A 15,917-nucleotide genomic window follows, 5' to 3' on the forward strand; every position below is an offset into this window, starting at 1 on the left:
ATCCCAGCTTTCTACTTCATGCGTTATACATCTGTTAACACGTGTACACACATTTAATTAGCACAGCAGTGGATGGATCATCTTGGAAGACTTTCTACTTCAAACAGGAATGAGAATTTGGGGGGAAAATGCATTTTCCAAACTCCTCTCAATATTTACAGATCAGGAGCTGAATGTGGCTCAATTCAATTTGAACTGAGTTTGGCTGAATGAAAAAAATTGTGTTGCACATTAAGAGTTTTCCCCAATTGAGTTCCTGTATATCCATAAGCAAGGGGAGACCTTAGAGCCCCTTCCAGTGCCAAAAGGGACACCAAGAGAGCTGGAGAGGGACTTGGGACAGGGACTGGAATGCCAGGAAAAGGGGGAATGGCTTCCCACTGCCAGATGGGACACTGGGAAGGAATTCCTTTTTACAACATTGCTTTCTTTCAGCAGCTCAGCTAGAAAGCAACTAATTTAGAGCAGCTCCAGGAAATTGGAATGAGTTAAAAAAACTTTCCTACAGGAGCAGCAACAAAGTCAGAGCCAGAACACCTCTTGGCAACCTGGAACAGCGCTGTGGGAAGGGCGGAGCAGCCACCCAAGGCTCGGGAGAGGGAGGACAGGCTGAGGGTGCACTTCCCGCCAGTGGGAACGGGAATTCTGGATCCACTACCTGCAGGTCAGCACCCAGGTCCCAGAGGCAGATCTGCCCGTCGTGGCAGCCGGTGACGATGACAGAGTCATCCACGAGCAGCAGGGAGGACACGCAGTGGGTGGGGGCACGCCGGCCCCACAGCACGATGGGCAGCACCAGGCTGTTCCCTGCCATGGCCACGGAGTGCCTGCAATTCCAACAGAACAACACCATTAGCGACATCCTGGGCCGTTCCAGGCCATGGCCATGGAGTGCCTGGAATTCCAACAAAACAACTAACAGCAGCAACATCCTGGGCTGTTCCCTTTTCTCACGTTTCTGCCATCTTTTCCCCTCATGTTTCCCGCTATTTTGTCCCCTCATGTTTCCCACCATTTTCCCCCCCTCACGTTTCCCGCCATTTTCCCCCCCTCACGTTTCCCGCCATTTTCCCCCCTCACGTTTCCCGCCATTTTCCCCCCCTCACGTTTCCCGCCATTTTCCCCCCCTCACGTTTCCCACCATTTTCCCCCCCTCACGTTTCCCGCCATTTTCCCCCCCTCACGTTTCCCGCCATTTTCCCCCCTCACGTTTCCCGCCATTTTCCCCCCCTCACGTTTCCCGCCATTTTCCCCCCCTCACGTTTCCCGCCATTTTCCCCCCCTCACGTTTCCCGCCATTTTCCCCCCCCTCACGTTTCCCGCCATTTTCCCCCCCTCACGTTTCCCGCCATTTTGTCCCCTCATGTTTGTGTGTGTCACTCTTCAGGGATCCCCTCATTTCTCCTCAGGGAATGCCCTCATCTCCCCATAGGAATTCAGTAACATTCCTCAACCAGTCCCTTAAAAACACACACCTTCACAAGTTCGATTTCTTACACATCTTGCAAAATTTTATAGGCTTTTCCTTACCCATACAGGGACAAACAGCACACCCCTGGGCACACAGGGATTTTTGCCCCCATCCCTCTTTTAGAGTAATTTTGAAGTAAAAAATGTTTTAAGTCCTGAGGCTGAAGCTGTTTTTATACCCCGATGTTGTTATGTCCCTGCTACACAGATATTCATGTTGGAATATGGGATATCCTGCCTCAGGTGAAATCAGCCTTGTATAATCCACTGATAAACTGGATCCTGGCCACTCTCCAGCAGGAAATAGATCCAGCACTATCTTTACTGCAACATTTCAGATCTTCCGAATGTATTGACACAAAAAACACGGTGGAATTTCAATTGTCCCCAGGCCAAAACGGTCTCAGTGACTGGGAATAGAAACTCAAGTTGTGGCAATAAAACCCACTTGGATTTGCACAAGATTTAAACCCCACAACAACCCTCTGTTTGTGGTAGCAACACTCCCAGCTTGCCGAGCACTTCCATGTTTTTAGAACTGAGGTTTTCTTATCAGCGAAAAGGTCGTGTTAAATAAATAACCAAACACTCTTTATGGATTATCCTGTGGAGGTTTATGCTCTGGACTTACCCCAGCTCAAACCAGAGCCAGAGCTCTGATTTCAAGGAGCATGAACACATCAAAATAGGCAGGATTCATGGAAGAAATATTTTTAAATGTGTGTGCTTTCTTTTTTTTTTTTTTTTATAGCTACATACAGATTCTTCTAGTTAGAGGTACCCACCAATGTCTGCATTTTTCACAGGTCTGTAAACCTGTTTCACAGCACTTCAGAGGGAACAAATCTGAATTATGACAGAAAAATAAAGGTCAGCCTGAATATGACTGAGGTTCCCAACTCCACTTCCCATTGGGATAACTGCAGGTATCCTGGGGATGGTTACAAGGAACCAACAGGCAAACCAGCAGTGTCCTCCTGCCACACAACAGGGAGGTCTTCCAGCCCCATCCATCCCACTCCATCCTGGCAGTGTCCAAGGCGAGGCTGGACAGGGCTTGGAGCAACCTGGGATAGCAGAAGGTGCCCCAGGCCACTCCAACTTGGACACTTCCAGGGATGGGGCATCCACAGCTTCCCTGGACAACCTGTGCCAGGGCGTCGATGGATTCCAAGGCATTCTTGTCACCCCTCATCCATGTAAAAACCACAGGAACTGTTATTCCATTTGATGGATGCTGCCACCCTCTGCAGCCAGAGACCTGGAACACGACTGCATCCGTGGAAAAAAGGGGGAAGGGAGGGAGCAAGGGCAGGATAATGAATGGCTAAGGATTACACACGGCTCCCGGGAGGCTCCTGACGAGTCAGGGATCAGTTGTGGGTTTTCCACAAAATCCCCATCACAAAATCAGTAATATCACATCAAATTACCCTTCCCAGTAAAGCAGCTCATTTCTGGCAGCCCACTGGACCACCTTCATTAAAAGCTATTTAATTAAGAGCTCTAATTTAATGATCATGATCAATAGAGACCAAAAATCCAGTCTTTCTCCGCACTGAAACCACACCTGGCCCTGCAGTGTTAATTGTTATGCAATGCTGGATCAATTGCTCTGTCTGGACCATCACAACACAGAAAAAGAAATTAATTCAGCATTTTAAACAACACGGTGACAAACAAAGAGCTACAATTAAACCAGGCTTGGTTTGCAGGGAAATCATCAAAAAGATGGAATAAAAGCAGGAATAAAGCATCCAGATGCAACAGAACAAAATGCAAATATCAACAACAAGAACAAACACACCCACAGCAAACAGAAATACCCACCCTACTTTTGTGAGGAAACAAACCAAGAATGACTAAACCAGAGCTGAAAAATGCCAATAAGCAACACAAAAATCCCTTCCCACTCCTCTGCTGTCCTATTGCTCCCAGTTCAGGGACCAAGCCACAGTGATCCTGAGTCACCTGGCTGTCAAAAACAGCTGCATTTTTAGATAAACACAGAAACTCCCCTACCGGGGCACAGAATTACTGCTTGAGATCCTGCATTTAATGTTGCTGCATTTAAAGCTGCTTCTGAACACTTTCAAACCCACACCACTCTGAATAAAGGGAATTTTCAAAAGGAACATACAGGAGGACATTACAACATACAAGAGCATTAGCACATAACTACCCTAAGACATCTCAGATTTTCCATGCAGAAAACACATTATCAACCCCCTGACCGTCCCATTTCAAACCCAGTTCTCAGAATATTTCATAGCAAGGCTCTGGGAGAGAGAGGAAAAAGAAAAACTACCTCTTTCCTTCTAGTTTTTGACTATGGCAGCGCAAGGCCTTCATAAAAAACTTCCTTTTCAGGAAAAGCCACATTTTAATTCCCCAGGAATTTGGATTCCAGAGCTCAGCCCCAGCAAACGCCAACTGCAGCCCCTGCTAGCACCAAAATCCCTTTTTGCCTGAAAACAATCAATAATTCCATTTTTTGACATCAGTGATGACAAACTACAGGGGCAGATCAACACTGTCCCAGTGCCAAACGAGCCCAAAAGCAGGCAGGGAATCATTCCACACCAATTCACACATTCCAGTGCTTTGGAACTCCCCAAAACCCACTATTTCCTGTGGAAAAGGGAACTTGGAAATGGAAAATGGAGATGCCACGGGTAAAGTTCTTCCTGCTAATACTTCCCAGTCTCCATGGGGTAAATCTGTCTCTATCCCTTCCACAAGTGCCAAAATCCTGGTTTTCTTCCCAAAACACAATAAATTCCATGTACATAGGGATATACACACCTATCTATCTATCTATCTATCTATCTATCTATCTATCTATCTAATCGTCCCTGTATTCATTTTGCTCCACTTTAAATTCTCTCTACAACATAAAGCATTGTAAATAATAATAAAAAAAAAGAAATAATATCAATAATTCTAATCTTGAAAATACCACAAATGCAGGGATGTGGGAATACATGTATCAGGATTGTACAATAAATACCACAAATTCAGGGATGTGGGAAAACACCCTCCTGAAAACAGGATTTAAAAAATTTTTAAACAGAAAGCAATTATTTAAATGAGGAAATGAACCAAAAAAATGTTAAATAATGTGTTAATCTGACAGAGTAATCCAGTGACTCTTTGAACTGCTCTGCTTAAAGGTGGGATTTAGGCACATTTAATAATCCCGGATGAATTCTTATTTGAGTAAAGCCAGTAAACTGATTTTTCAAGTACAAGGTATTAAATACTGAATCCAAGACTCAACTAAACACCTTTTCAAGTTGTTTACCCAGAAATCCACAATGTGGATTTTTACAGCCACAAAAGCCTCCAAATGCAATAAATCCACGGGAGGAAGAGGTAAAACAAAAGTAAATCCACCTTTGTTACACCAGAGCATGGCAAAAGCCAGGAGCTGCTCTTCCCAAACACTCCTATTTCCATTAAGTAAGGAATTAATCTCAGGATATGTGGGAACACTCCAATAATTTGCCCCCAAAATACTATTAAATAGCAGAAAATAGTGTGAAATAGTATAAAATAGCTATGAATGGGCTGTTTATGCATTTGAGAAAAATCTAATTATTTTTAATTTAATTACAGATTATACTTTCTATTCATTTTTTAGGGATGGAGAAAATGGACAACTGAGGCAGAGACAAGACAATGAAAACACCTTCCCTGGATACTCAGGAGATTCTAAATCAAGACAGAGGAGGAAATACTAATGTGGGACACGAGATTGGAGTTAATTGACACCTCTGGAAGCCACTTGCAGGTTTTCCTGGTGCTTAATTTGATGACACACTAAACCCATAGTAATTCCTCCTGTTTCAAACTGTCACAAAGGACAGTTATCCAGAGCAGCTGGAGAACACCAAATCCCATCCCTGGGTGCCAGGAGCACCGCGTCTGGCACAGGAAAGGGAAATAAAACTGGGGAAGGCTGCGAGGTAGCAAAAAATTGGCATTAAAAGGCATTTAAGCCCCCCAAGAGGATCAATTACGCGTGAGGAGCCTCTCCTCAGGTAAGGCTCCGTCGGCACAGATGGAAACCTCCATCCATTAATAACCTGGTGCACGTTCTGAAAAGGTGGAACTTGAAATTCCAACCTCAATCCTGCCCCGTTAACAGTGCGGGGCCGGTCCCGGTGGCCCGGGATACCTGGGCTCCTGGGTCCTACAGCAGTCGAACCCTTGGGCTCCTGGCCACGCGAGTCTCTGGATGCCCCTGAATGCCCGTGTCCCTGCGCCTCCCGCTGCCGCAGCCCCCTCAGCACTCCCGGTGCGGATGCTGCGGGGGCCTGCGGAGGGCCGGGGGCTCACCCCAGCCCTCCCGCTGTGAGCGAGCCGTTCTCCCGCCCCCGTCCCGGGCCGCACCTGTTCGGTCCCGCTCCCGGCCCGCTGCCGGTGCCTCTCCCGGCCCTCACGCGTCCCGGGCGCCGCGGCCCCGCCGCGCTCGGTGCGGCAGCGGCCGGATGACACCTCCTCCCGCGACACTGGCGCAAAGCCCCGGCCGGCGCACTTGACGGCAGGCGCCGCCGCCACGGAAACTGCCGGGTTCCGCTCAGGGCGCGCAGGGAACTGGTGACTACTTGCTTGATTAATTCATTAGGGATTACTGTAAGGCTTTAACATTACAACAGGCGGGAGCAGAATGTTGAGGATATTCCTGGTTTTGAGCAGGAAAAGAGCAAATGTGAGACATCTCGAAGTGACATGTATTATGTTGTGTTATAGAGTACCTTGGGACGTTGTCAGGAATGACGCTGCAAATGGGGTCAATGAAAGTCCTGGGTTTAATTTCGGTTTTATTTTGTGGTTAATACAAGCGTTTATTCGACTCTTATTTCCCCCCTTTTTTCTTCAGCGTTTATTTCAGAATTCTTTTCAGTATCGCGACACATTGGGTTTACTAAAAACCATAATTTAAGGAAGCTGGCAAAAATTGACATCAGTTCTGCCTGCAAGAGAAAAGCGTAATCCCCATAACGTCACCAAAAAACGAGTTAGTGACGAAAGCAGGAGTAAATTTTTAATGTTAAAATTCAAAGGCGCGTCTCCCCTCACGGAGTTCCCGCGCTTGCCCGTTCCCAAGATGGCCGCCGCCGGCGTCAGCCCGTTCCCGCCCTTCCCCTACCCAAGATGGCCGCCGCCGGCGTCACCGCGTCCCGCGCTGCCCTGTCCCAAGATGGCGGCGCCCCCGCCCCGGCCCGCCCCAAGATGGCGGGCGGCGGCCGGGCGGGAGCGGAGCGGGGCGGCCGCGCCTGCGCCCGTCCCAGCGGTGCATGCCGGGCGTCCTGCCCGCCGTGACGCTGCACATCGCACCCGGCACCGCCACCGGGGCCCGCGGCCATGGCGGGCGTGAAGGTGATCGCCAACGACACCGAGTTCCAGCCCGAGCTGAGCGCCGCCGGCTCCCGCCTGGCCGTGGTGAAGTTCACCATGAGGGGGTGAGTGAGGGCGGGACGCGGCTCCGGGAAGGGCTCCGGCGTTCCCGTGTTTTTATTCTGGGTTCCTGCGAACGCGCCGGGCGCGGTTCCCCGGCGCGGTTCGCAGCCTTAGGGACATTCCGTAACGAGGCAGTGAAGTCGCAGCATCAGCACCGTGTTCCCAATTCCTGGGATGAATTCCCATTTTTCCCGCCGAACCCGCTGCCCTGCGGACCCGCCAGCCCTCAGGTGCTCTGAGGGAGCGGGGGCTGCGCTGGTTTAAAGCCCCATTAAAGAGCAGGAAACGGATGGAAACAAGGTTCTTAGTGTTTTAGACAGCACTAAAAACACCTAAAAACTTGGAAAAACATATTTTGGCCCCATAAAACTTCGCTGGATCCTCACCCCGTTTGCCCAGGACAAGTGGATAATCCCTGTTCCCCTCCTCATCAGGGAGTTACCACTGTGGTGAAATCGGGATAAATTTGTCACCAAAGAAACCTCAACAACTGAATTATTCCCCTTAATCTGTGAAATTAGGGAGAATAGTGATAATCTCGGGTCTTCATAGGGCACCCCATTATTGTCTGGCTGCTGCCTCTTAGTTCTGGGGATTTTTTTGCCACTTTTCTGCGTCGGGGTTTTTTGATTTCGCTTTTCATTTCTATTTCCCAGTAGAAAATCCCTTTACAGGAATTGGTGCAGCTGAGCACTTCCTACACTTTTGCTGGCACAGAATAAGTAAAAAAGACTTTTTTTTCTTACTTCAGCCAAGGCAATGCAGTTCAATCAAAAGAAACCAGCTCTGTCCTCCCAAGGCCAAATAAATGTGGGAATAACTGGTTACAGGTGTAAATGAGATTTATTGTGGGAAGAATTTTATGATCCCGGAAGCTTTGGTACATTTTGACCATTAAATATTTAAGTTACCTGTAAATACAATCTTTTCCCAGGTGGTAACACGGACTAACTATACGATTTTTTTGTTAATAGTATTTTTTTGCTGATTTTGCCCTCCTTTGTAACACTTTATTGAGTGGGACTGTGGTAAAAATGCTGCAAGTAAAGACAGTACATTGCAGATTCCTAAATGTCATCCTTCATTGTATCACCAGCTGGCGGCCAGGTAGGGAGGGTATTTTTACACCCGGATATCGGGAAGAGCAGGAATGTTCTGGTTCTCCTTGGGGCAGGCATTGAAAAATAAAAGAGAAGTGGAATGAAGCGGAAGTGTCACTTTTTCCGCAGGTGTGGCCCTTGCTTGAGGATCGCGCCCGCCTTCAACGCCCTGAGTAACAAATACCCGCAGGCAACGTTCCTGGAGGTGGATGTGCACCAGTGCCAGGTGGGTGCTCCAAAAGCCTCCCTCTGTCCGGGGGAAGGGGCTGGCCATGGGAAGTGGAGGGAAAAGAGCGGGGAATGGGGGAGCTGGAGGGCAAACCCTTCGGGCAGGATGCTGGGAGCGGTGTCTGTGGCTCTGGCTGCGCTTGGTGCATCACAAAGAGCCGGAATACCGAACTCTCCCAAACTGGGAGAACAAAATCCCTCCTCGAAGAAAATACTCCTGCAGTGCCCGCTGTGCTGCCCTGCCTTTGGGCAGTGTAAAAGCACATCCATTAATTAAATAATTATCAGCCCCCACTGCCTGTGTTGCTAAAATAATACTGTTGGATATCGAACACAGCACTAGTGGGAATTCAAAAGAGCCTTTCCAGCCAAACATTGGTGCAATTCTTGAAGAAAAAAGGCAAACATTCAGTGAGTGGGTTTATGAGTGGCACTAGATAGCTCCCAGTGGTGCGGGTGAGACTGACCTAAAGCAGTGAGTGGGGCCTCCCTTCTGCTCCCAGGGCACGGCTGCCACCAACAACATCTCGGCAACCCCCACCTTCCTGTTCTTCCGGAACAAAGTGCGGATCGACCAGTACCAGGGAGCAGATGCCGTGGGCTTGGAGGACAAAATCAAACAGCACCTGGAGAACGATCCCGGCAACAGCGAAGACACAGACATCCCGAAAGGATACGTGTGTATCTCCCCAGGGTTTTACTGGAACACTCGTGTAGCTCAGATGTTAAAAACCCCCTGGTTTTCAAACATACTTGCAGTCAAATAATTGGATTTTAGGCAAAGCTGTCCAAGAAAATCACTTGTCTGGGCTTCCTTTTCCAGAAAAAATTAAAATACTGACATGTATACATTTATTAAGAATGAAAAATCTCCCTAGTCATTAAAATGAATTTAGTGTCCTGTGATAAACCTTTTCCTTCTCAGCCATCCCAACATTTCATAAAGTGAAAAAAGTCTCATTCTTTCTTTTCCTAATGTTTTTTGAAGTGGATGGTCCTAAAGGTGCTCCCTTTGTGTGTTTTTGTGCCTATGAAAGAATGAAAACTAAAAAGGCTGGCACAGGAATACTTGGGAAAGGTGATGTGCGTGCCCTGAGTGGCACACAGGAATGACTTCCTGCTGACTGTGACTTGATTCATTGACAACTGATCAATAATTCCCTCTTTTAAATGCCTTGGAGAGCTGGCAAAGTACGTCTGATGCTCCTGTTTAGCGTTGGTACCACCTGAGGGGGTGTGTGGGTGTGTGGGTGTGTGCATCCCTGCCCCTGTGGGATGTGCAGGGCGAGAGCCACTCCCATGGCAGCTCCGCGCGGTTCCCGCTGTGAGCAGCTGTGCCTCTGTTCCCAGATGGATCTGCTGCCGTTCATCAACAAGGCCGGCTGCGAGTGCCTCAACGAGAGCGACGAGCACGGCTTCGAGAACTGTTTACGCAAAGATTCCTCCTACCTGGAGTCCGACTGCGACGAGCAGGTGCGGCCCACACGGCCCAGGGGATTGCTTGGATTCACGTGCAGATTTGACTGCAGGAGCTCTGGGACAGGCTGGGAGGGTGTAAGAAAAACCGGGGTGCAAAGCTTGTTGTAGTTACCGCTTTCCACACTGAGAATTCCTGATTTGCTGGGATGTAAAGGGCCAGAATGTGTGGAATAGAGAGAAATGACCACATGATTTTATTCCAGAGCTCCCTTATCCCTATTTCTTGTGCTGAGTTGGTTTTAAATGAAGAAACCAGTGTTTAATTGTGGCATTTTTTCCTCCACAGCTGCTTATCACTGTAGCTTTTAGTCAGCCTGTCAAGCTTTACTCTATGAAACTTCAGGGGCCAGACAATGGTGAGTGAAGTGTCTGCTGCAAACAGAATAATTTGTTATAGATTGATATGCAAATATTATGGTTTGATACACAAATAGAAGTATTTATTGTAGTTTGATACACAAATATAACTACTTATACTTTGATACCCTGCAAAGAGGCACTCGGATTTAATTCCAGGCTCAAGGTGAGAGCCACTGAAAGATGCATCTTATTTTTTATAGTAACTCAGCTCACTGTTCACATGCAATTTCATAATGGGATGGAATTCTGAAATTCCCTGTGGAATGTAATGCACATAGGGAATCACACCCCTCTCTTTTACCCCAGGGCAAGGGCCAAAGTACATCAAAATCTTCATCAACCTCCCGCGCTCGATGGATTTTGAGGAAGCGGAACGAAGCGAACCCACGCAGGCCCTGGAGCTGGGCCCGGATGACATTAAGGAAGATGGGATCATCCAGCTCCGCTACGTAAAATTCCAGAATGTCAACAGTGTCACTGTAAGTCCCTTTTCCCTGCGGGCCCCCAGGGAGCTGCACAGCCAGCCACAGCATTCTGCAGCCCGTGGGAGGGACCTGCCCAGGAGTTGTCTCAGGGGCTTCAGCGAATGTTGATAAATTGATCTGAATTTAATTTCAGTCAGATCCCAGGGAAGCGGTGCCTTCTTAAGTCCTGGGTTTGCCGGCTGAATGTGGGAAGTGGGAGCTGGGAACATCCCAGCTGGGGGGGCGGGTTTAACAAACTGCCAGGAGAACAGCAGTGTTCTCCGTGTCATTATTTCAATGAAGAGGACAGGGACCTCTGTAATTGGAAAAAAGCTTTACTTTGGTCAAGTCAAACATCTCAGCAGCCGATGCTGTAGGTATTAATCTGGGGAGGAAAGCTTCACTCCTTTTTTGGCTTTCTTGCCTCTTCAGTTGTTTGTCCAGTCCAATCATGGTGATGAAGAGACGACAAGGATCACGTATTTCACGTTTATTGGCACTCCAGTGCAGGCCACCAACATGAACGACTTCAAACGAGTGAGTCCCTTCCTGAGTCCCTTCCTGAGTCCCTTCCTCCCCCCCCCGGGGAGCAGCTTGAGCCTGCTCCGGAACGGGCTGGGGGAACAGACCCTTGGTGGTGCCACAATTCCAGGCTCAGGGTACTTTGGGAATCCAAGGGAAAATGTGTAGCTTTGTCCTGGATTTTTTCGAGCTTTCTACAAGGTTTTGATCATCAGCTTTGTAAAAATAAGTGGTAAGAACTGAAAATGTGAGGGGCTGGCAAGTTACAAACACCAAAGGCAACATTTTTTTAATAGCTGTGAGGTTTATATCTTGATTTTGGGACTCCCTTTTTTGGAAGCTTTACTGTAAAAAGGCTTATTTTAAAATAAACTGCTTCAATAATGAATTTATGGTACAAATACCCTCTAATTTCAGAAGGTTAAAAGCACTAACACCAACATGGCACCTACTTAAATTTAGCAGCAAAACTTGATCTTAACTAAACTTAAAACTTAATTTCTCTGCTGGTAATAAGTTAATAAATGAGTTTAACAGCTTTTGCTGCCTTTCACTGCCACTCAAAGTCATTAAAAAATTGTTCCACTGTTCTAAAATTAATACAGATTTTAGACCTTCCTCGTTCTCCCCAGACTAGAAATATGGGAATTGCTTTTCGATCTGCTTTCTTTGGGTTTCTGTGGCTTTTTAAATTGCATGGAGAAGGTGTCTGTGGACACAGCACCCCTGGAATGGTGCTGGCAAGGGCAGGGTGAGAAGGAGCTGCTCAGAAATGCAGGAGCAGGGGTGGATTGGGAGCTGGTGATCCTGCCTCAGGCACACCCTCGAGGACACGCTGTGTAATTATAATACTCCTATTTTCCTTCCTGAACATGGTGTTGGAGGAGAAGGGAAGTCTTTGGGTGGATGGAGGGGGGACACCAGGGAAAACACTGCTGCTTCTGTCCTCAGAGAGCAGTGGGGAGAGCCACAAGCACTGACTGGCTGGGGGATACCCGTGTCCCCTCTGGAATAAAGCCCTGCTTCCTCCTCTGACCTGCTCGTTTGCAGTACAGTCTGCACACGTTTTGCTGCTGCTTTGGTTCTTGTAACACTCCTTTTGTTTGTTTTCCAGCTTAACTCCCCATTCCTAAAGAACTAAAAAGGCAGAAGAAATTAAAAGTAATAACGGGATTGGTGTGGCCTCGCTCTCCTCCCTCCCTCTGCTCAGCTCCCACCCTTCCCAAATCCTGGAGCATCTTCGCTTCCTGACTCACCAGCTCAGCTTTCCCCTCCTCTCTCTGCCCCAGATCTTGCCTTAGACACTTCTCTTTCCCAAATTCTGTTCCTTTTTTAACCTGAACTTGCCGTTTTAAGGCCACACCAAGCGGTCCTTGAACAATCCAGCCTGGATTGAATCCTGTGGAGCTCTGGAGCAGCTCCACCAAGGCTTTTTGTTAATATCCCAATGGAAGGGGAGGAACGTGGATCACCTTGGGGGGTAATAAAGAGTTTCCTGGGGGAAGGTGGGACGGGATGGGCAGAAAATGGGCGGGGTTGAGCTGAGATGCTGAAATATCCATATCCATATCCATGTGCTGGGTTTTCCAGATAATACACATGGGCCACTTGTCCCTCTCTGCCTCCGACTGGTATAGAATATTTTTGTTGATATTCCATACTTGCTAACACCTAATCCTTAATCCTTTAACTCTGGTTTTCCTTTTTTCCCTCACTTCTTTGCCTAATCTGTGTGTGAACACAGTTTGGAACCACGCCAGGAATAAACCAATTTACAGGAATGCCAACTTTAACTCTGGCCGTGGGCTTCAAAAATGGTTTTCCTAGCAGCTCTTAATCACTGTGGGACAGAGAGCTCAGCTGGACAGTGAGAATTCCTGCCTCCCGCAGCCTGACAGGGAGTGAACACGGGGAGGGAGCAGGAAAAATGCTTCCAGCAGGTCCATGAGGTTCAGGCCTGGGAGGGCTTGGGGGTTTGTTTTTAATAACTGGAAATCCCTGGATTTCTGGATGGTTTCCTCGGTTTGAGCTGCATGATGAGGTCAATATGCCAAGGTGCCAAGGGGAAGGAACAGCCTCACATGGAGCATCCGGGCGGTTCTTCCCGCTTGAGTTTCTCCTGGAGTGTTAACGCTTGATGTTTAACCTGGGTTTGGGGTGTTCTCCTGCAGTTCCAGCTCTTAACTCCTGCCCCCGAGCCGAGGCCTTGCTGTGTGCCTGCACTAAACTCGGGATTTGTGTGTGGTTTTCCAGCCCTTAACCCCACAGGGATCCCCAGATTCCCGGCCCTCCGGAGCTCCCGGAACGCACGGTCTGGACTCGATCCCTGGGAATTGCACTTAAATCTGCTGAACCAAGAACGTCCTGCCCAGGTTTTCAACTTTATTCCCCTTTGTTTTCTTCTTCCAGGTAGTTGGCAAAAAAGGAGAGAGCCACTAGGAAGCAAAGCCACTGGAAGGCCTTATCCCAGTCCAAGATTCCCACTTTTCTCTCCAACTCCTGGATAATTGCTTGACCATAACCAGAGACTGTCAGGTTGATCTACTGCCATTTCCAATAAATCATTGCTTTCAGCTGGAGTGTGTTCCTGGTGTAATCCTCCTCCTCCTCCATGGATTTGTAAATAAAATTCCTGACTTTTGCCAAGTTGAATTTTGTTACTCCAAGAATTGTGGCTCTTCTGTTCCACTGAAACTTCCCAGCTCCGCTGAGAGTTTCAGATGTTAAATACAAGTAAAATTGGAGTTTCTTTGGATTGTTATTCCCACAAAATACAGATAATTCTTGGATAGGAGTAAGTTCACATGTTTAATTCTCATTTCCCTTTAAAATCAGAGCAGAGGACCCAGATTTTAAATCATCATTCCATGAACTTCCACCAAATTCCTGACTGTTCCAAAAGTTTTTAGTATTAGAAATTCCTGACCTTGTTTCCCAGGAGAGCTGGGATTTAGATGTTTTTCCTTCCTTCCTTTATTCGATGTTTTTCCTCTCTCTGATTTCAATAAGGGAATATTTATTGCAAATGTTCGTTTTCCAATCTTAATTGGAACTTTTGTACTGCTTAGGGCACATTTCCAAGAAAATTTACCAAATTAATGTTGGTAAATCAGGCATTGATCAGCACCATATCCACAGAATTCTGTAAATTCCCAGGAAAACTGGCTAAGTGTCTAATTGCCATAATTAATCTCTTTGTAAAGTTAAATTTACTGCATTTTTAATTACATAAATCCCATTAAAACTTAAATCCTGGCCTAATTGCTGTTCCTTGGACACAGTGGGGTGGTTCTTTTCTGCCTTGGCACATTTGGATGTTCATCCCAAGTGAATTTCCTGCTAAAATAGGAATTTTTTTTCCAAGCAGAAGTGGGAATTGTCTGGAAAGCCGTGTTTTCTGGGAGGCAGCGGGTTTGTTTTCACCCTCCCTGCACAATCCAGGATGCTCCCGGAGCTGTGTTAGTTGATGGCATGTGGTGACAGTTTCGTTCCGCCCCCAATTCCTCACTCCTTTGTTCGGAGGGATGTAAGACATGGAATTCTATAGAGAAATAAATAATTTTTAATACGAAAACTTCCTGATTCTGGTTTTGTACACTCGTCCCCTCTAGGAATTGCGGCGAAGGGCCTTGTGAAAGGATTTCCCTTATTCCTACCTGAGTTATGTGGTGAGTTTGATTCTCCTGTTACAAAAGACAAATTAAATGTGGAATATTTTTATTTTGGGTTGCCCGGCTGGCCCTGGGCACGTGGATTTCATCACTGGTTGTCTCTGGCTGGTGGCCGCTGTCCTCCTGCCTCTGGGTCACCTGCTGATCGTCAAACGGGGATTTTTGGGGTCGATTTTTGTTTTGTTTTTTTTTTTTTTAAGTTAATTTTTGTTTATTTGGGGGTGTTTTCGCTTCAGGGCCGCTGGAGGGAGGCGCTGGCGCTGAGGCTCTCCGGGGTTCCCCTCGCGGCCGCGCCGTGGCGGCCCCGGGGCGGTGCGGGGGCGATGCCGGGGCCGGGCGGGATGCGGGCCCGTGCCGGCCCCACGAGGTGGCGCTGCGGGCCCGGCGGAGCGGCGCGGGGCGGGAGGCGCGAGTGGGCCCGCGGGGCGCACGGAGCCCCCGCGCCACCGCAAAGGCCGGCTCGGCGGCGCTGCGGGCTGTGCCTCGCCACGCCCTGCAGGAGAGCGGGACAACACACCTCGGCCGCGCAGAAACTGAGTTACAACCGGGAGAACCCGGCCGGGGGCTCCCGATTTGTTTTCCCCGTATATAATGTAGCTGAAACCTGAGTTTGATGTAATTAAAAGTGAATCCTTGCCGTGGTAGCCGCTTGTACACCCTAGGGAATTTATCCCGAAATTCATCCCGACATTCTTCAGGTGCCTCCTGCACGTGTTGGCAGCCTGGATGGGAATGCAGGTGGGAATCAGGAGCTCTGTTATCCCCCTTTAATAAGACCTGATCACTGATTAATTAGGGCATGATTAACTTAAGGCTATTATTGGGAGCTCTGTGTGAGTGCTTACCTATTTAGGGAAGAAATTTAGGGAATATATTTCGGGAAAGGTGAGCCACGAGTGGCTCCACCAAAATTCCCTGAAGCAAGAAAAGAGGTTATTGGAGTGAAATGAACGCAAGTCAGCCCCCAACGACCGAGGGTTTCAAATGTCACATCCCCGGGTCGGACGCCGGTGGTGCTGGGAATCTGCAGCTGGATGGGAGCACAACCGGCCCTTGGAGAGCGGGGAATGGCAGGAACTGCCTCCAGTCTCCAGGATTATCCCATCAATCACATTTGTCTCTGGGACTGCCTCAGTTCTAACTCCAAGTGTTGTTTT

At 48.1% G+C, this 15,917-nt stretch overlaps 2 protein-coding genes across 6 annotated transcripts in view; one reads left to right on the forward strand and one right to left on the reverse strand.

Moving 5' to 3' along the window:
* Positions 1–5,950, reverse strand: part of WDR7 (WD repeat domain 7) — a 45,211-nt gene extending 39,261 nt beyond the window's left edge. For both annotated transcript variants that reach the window (XM_069001189.1, XM_069001190.1), the window contains exons 1-2: positions 5,866–5,950; positions 659–827 (exon numbers count right to left, since the gene is read on the reverse strand). In XM_069001189.1, the coding sequence (XP_068857290.1) occupies positions 659–814 (156 nt within the window). In that variant the 5' untranslated portion in view covers positions 815–827; positions 5,866–5,950. The remainder of the gene's footprint in view (positions 1–658; positions 828–5,865) is intronic.
* An 809-nt stretch (positions 5,951–6,759) lies between these two features.
* TXNL1 (thioredoxin like 1) lies at positions 6,760–13,741 on the forward strand. Of its 4 annotated transcripts, XM_069001607.1 has the most exons (9): positions 6,761–6,938; positions 8,166–8,262; positions 8,768–8,941; positions 9,615–9,737; positions 10,030–10,099; positions 10,410–10,582; positions 11,000–11,104; positions 12,680–12,720; positions 13,499–13,741. In XM_069001607.1, exons 1-9 carry the CDS (start codon positions 6,841–6,843, stop codon positions 13,500–13,502), a joined length of 885 nt encoding a protein of 294 aa, XP_068857708.1. In that variant the 5' UTR covers positions 6,761–6,840; the 3' UTR covers positions 13,503–13,741. The 4 variants fall into 4 exon arrangements, with proteins under 4 accessions (XP_068857707.1, XP_068857708.1, XP_068857709.1 ...); XM_069001606.1 differs by lacking the exon at positions 13,499–13,741 and having other exon boundaries at positions 6,760–6,938; positions 12,680–13,492; XM_069001608.1 differs by lacking the exons at positions 12,680–12,720; positions 13,499–13,741 and adding an exon at positions 12,204–12,573.
* The last annotated feature ends 2,176 nt before the right edge of the window (positions 13,742–15,917 follow it).

This window comes from Aphelocoma coerulescens (assembly GCF_041296385.1).
Source record: "Aphelocoma coerulescens isolate FSJ_1873_10779 chromosome Z unlocalized genomic scaffold, UR_Acoe_1.0 ChrZ, whole genome shotgun sequence".
NCBI classification, from domain to species: Eukaryota; Metazoa; Chordata; class Aves; order Passeriformes; family Corvidae; genus Aphelocoma; species Aphelocoma coerulescens.

Coding starts and splice junctions, on each gene's coding strand:
- TXNL1 (XM_069001606.1), top strand. CDS start 6,841: ATGGCGGGCGTGAAGGTGATCGCCAACGACACCGAGTTCCAGCCCGAG. Junction 10,583..10,999: donor AGAATGTCAACAGTGTCACT/GTAAGTCCCTTT, acceptor TTGCCTCTTCAG/TTGTTTGTCCAGTCCAATCA. Junction 11,105..12,679: donor ACATGAACGACTTCAAACGA/GTGAGTCCCTTC, acceptor TGGGTTTTCCAG/ATAATACACATGGGCCACTT.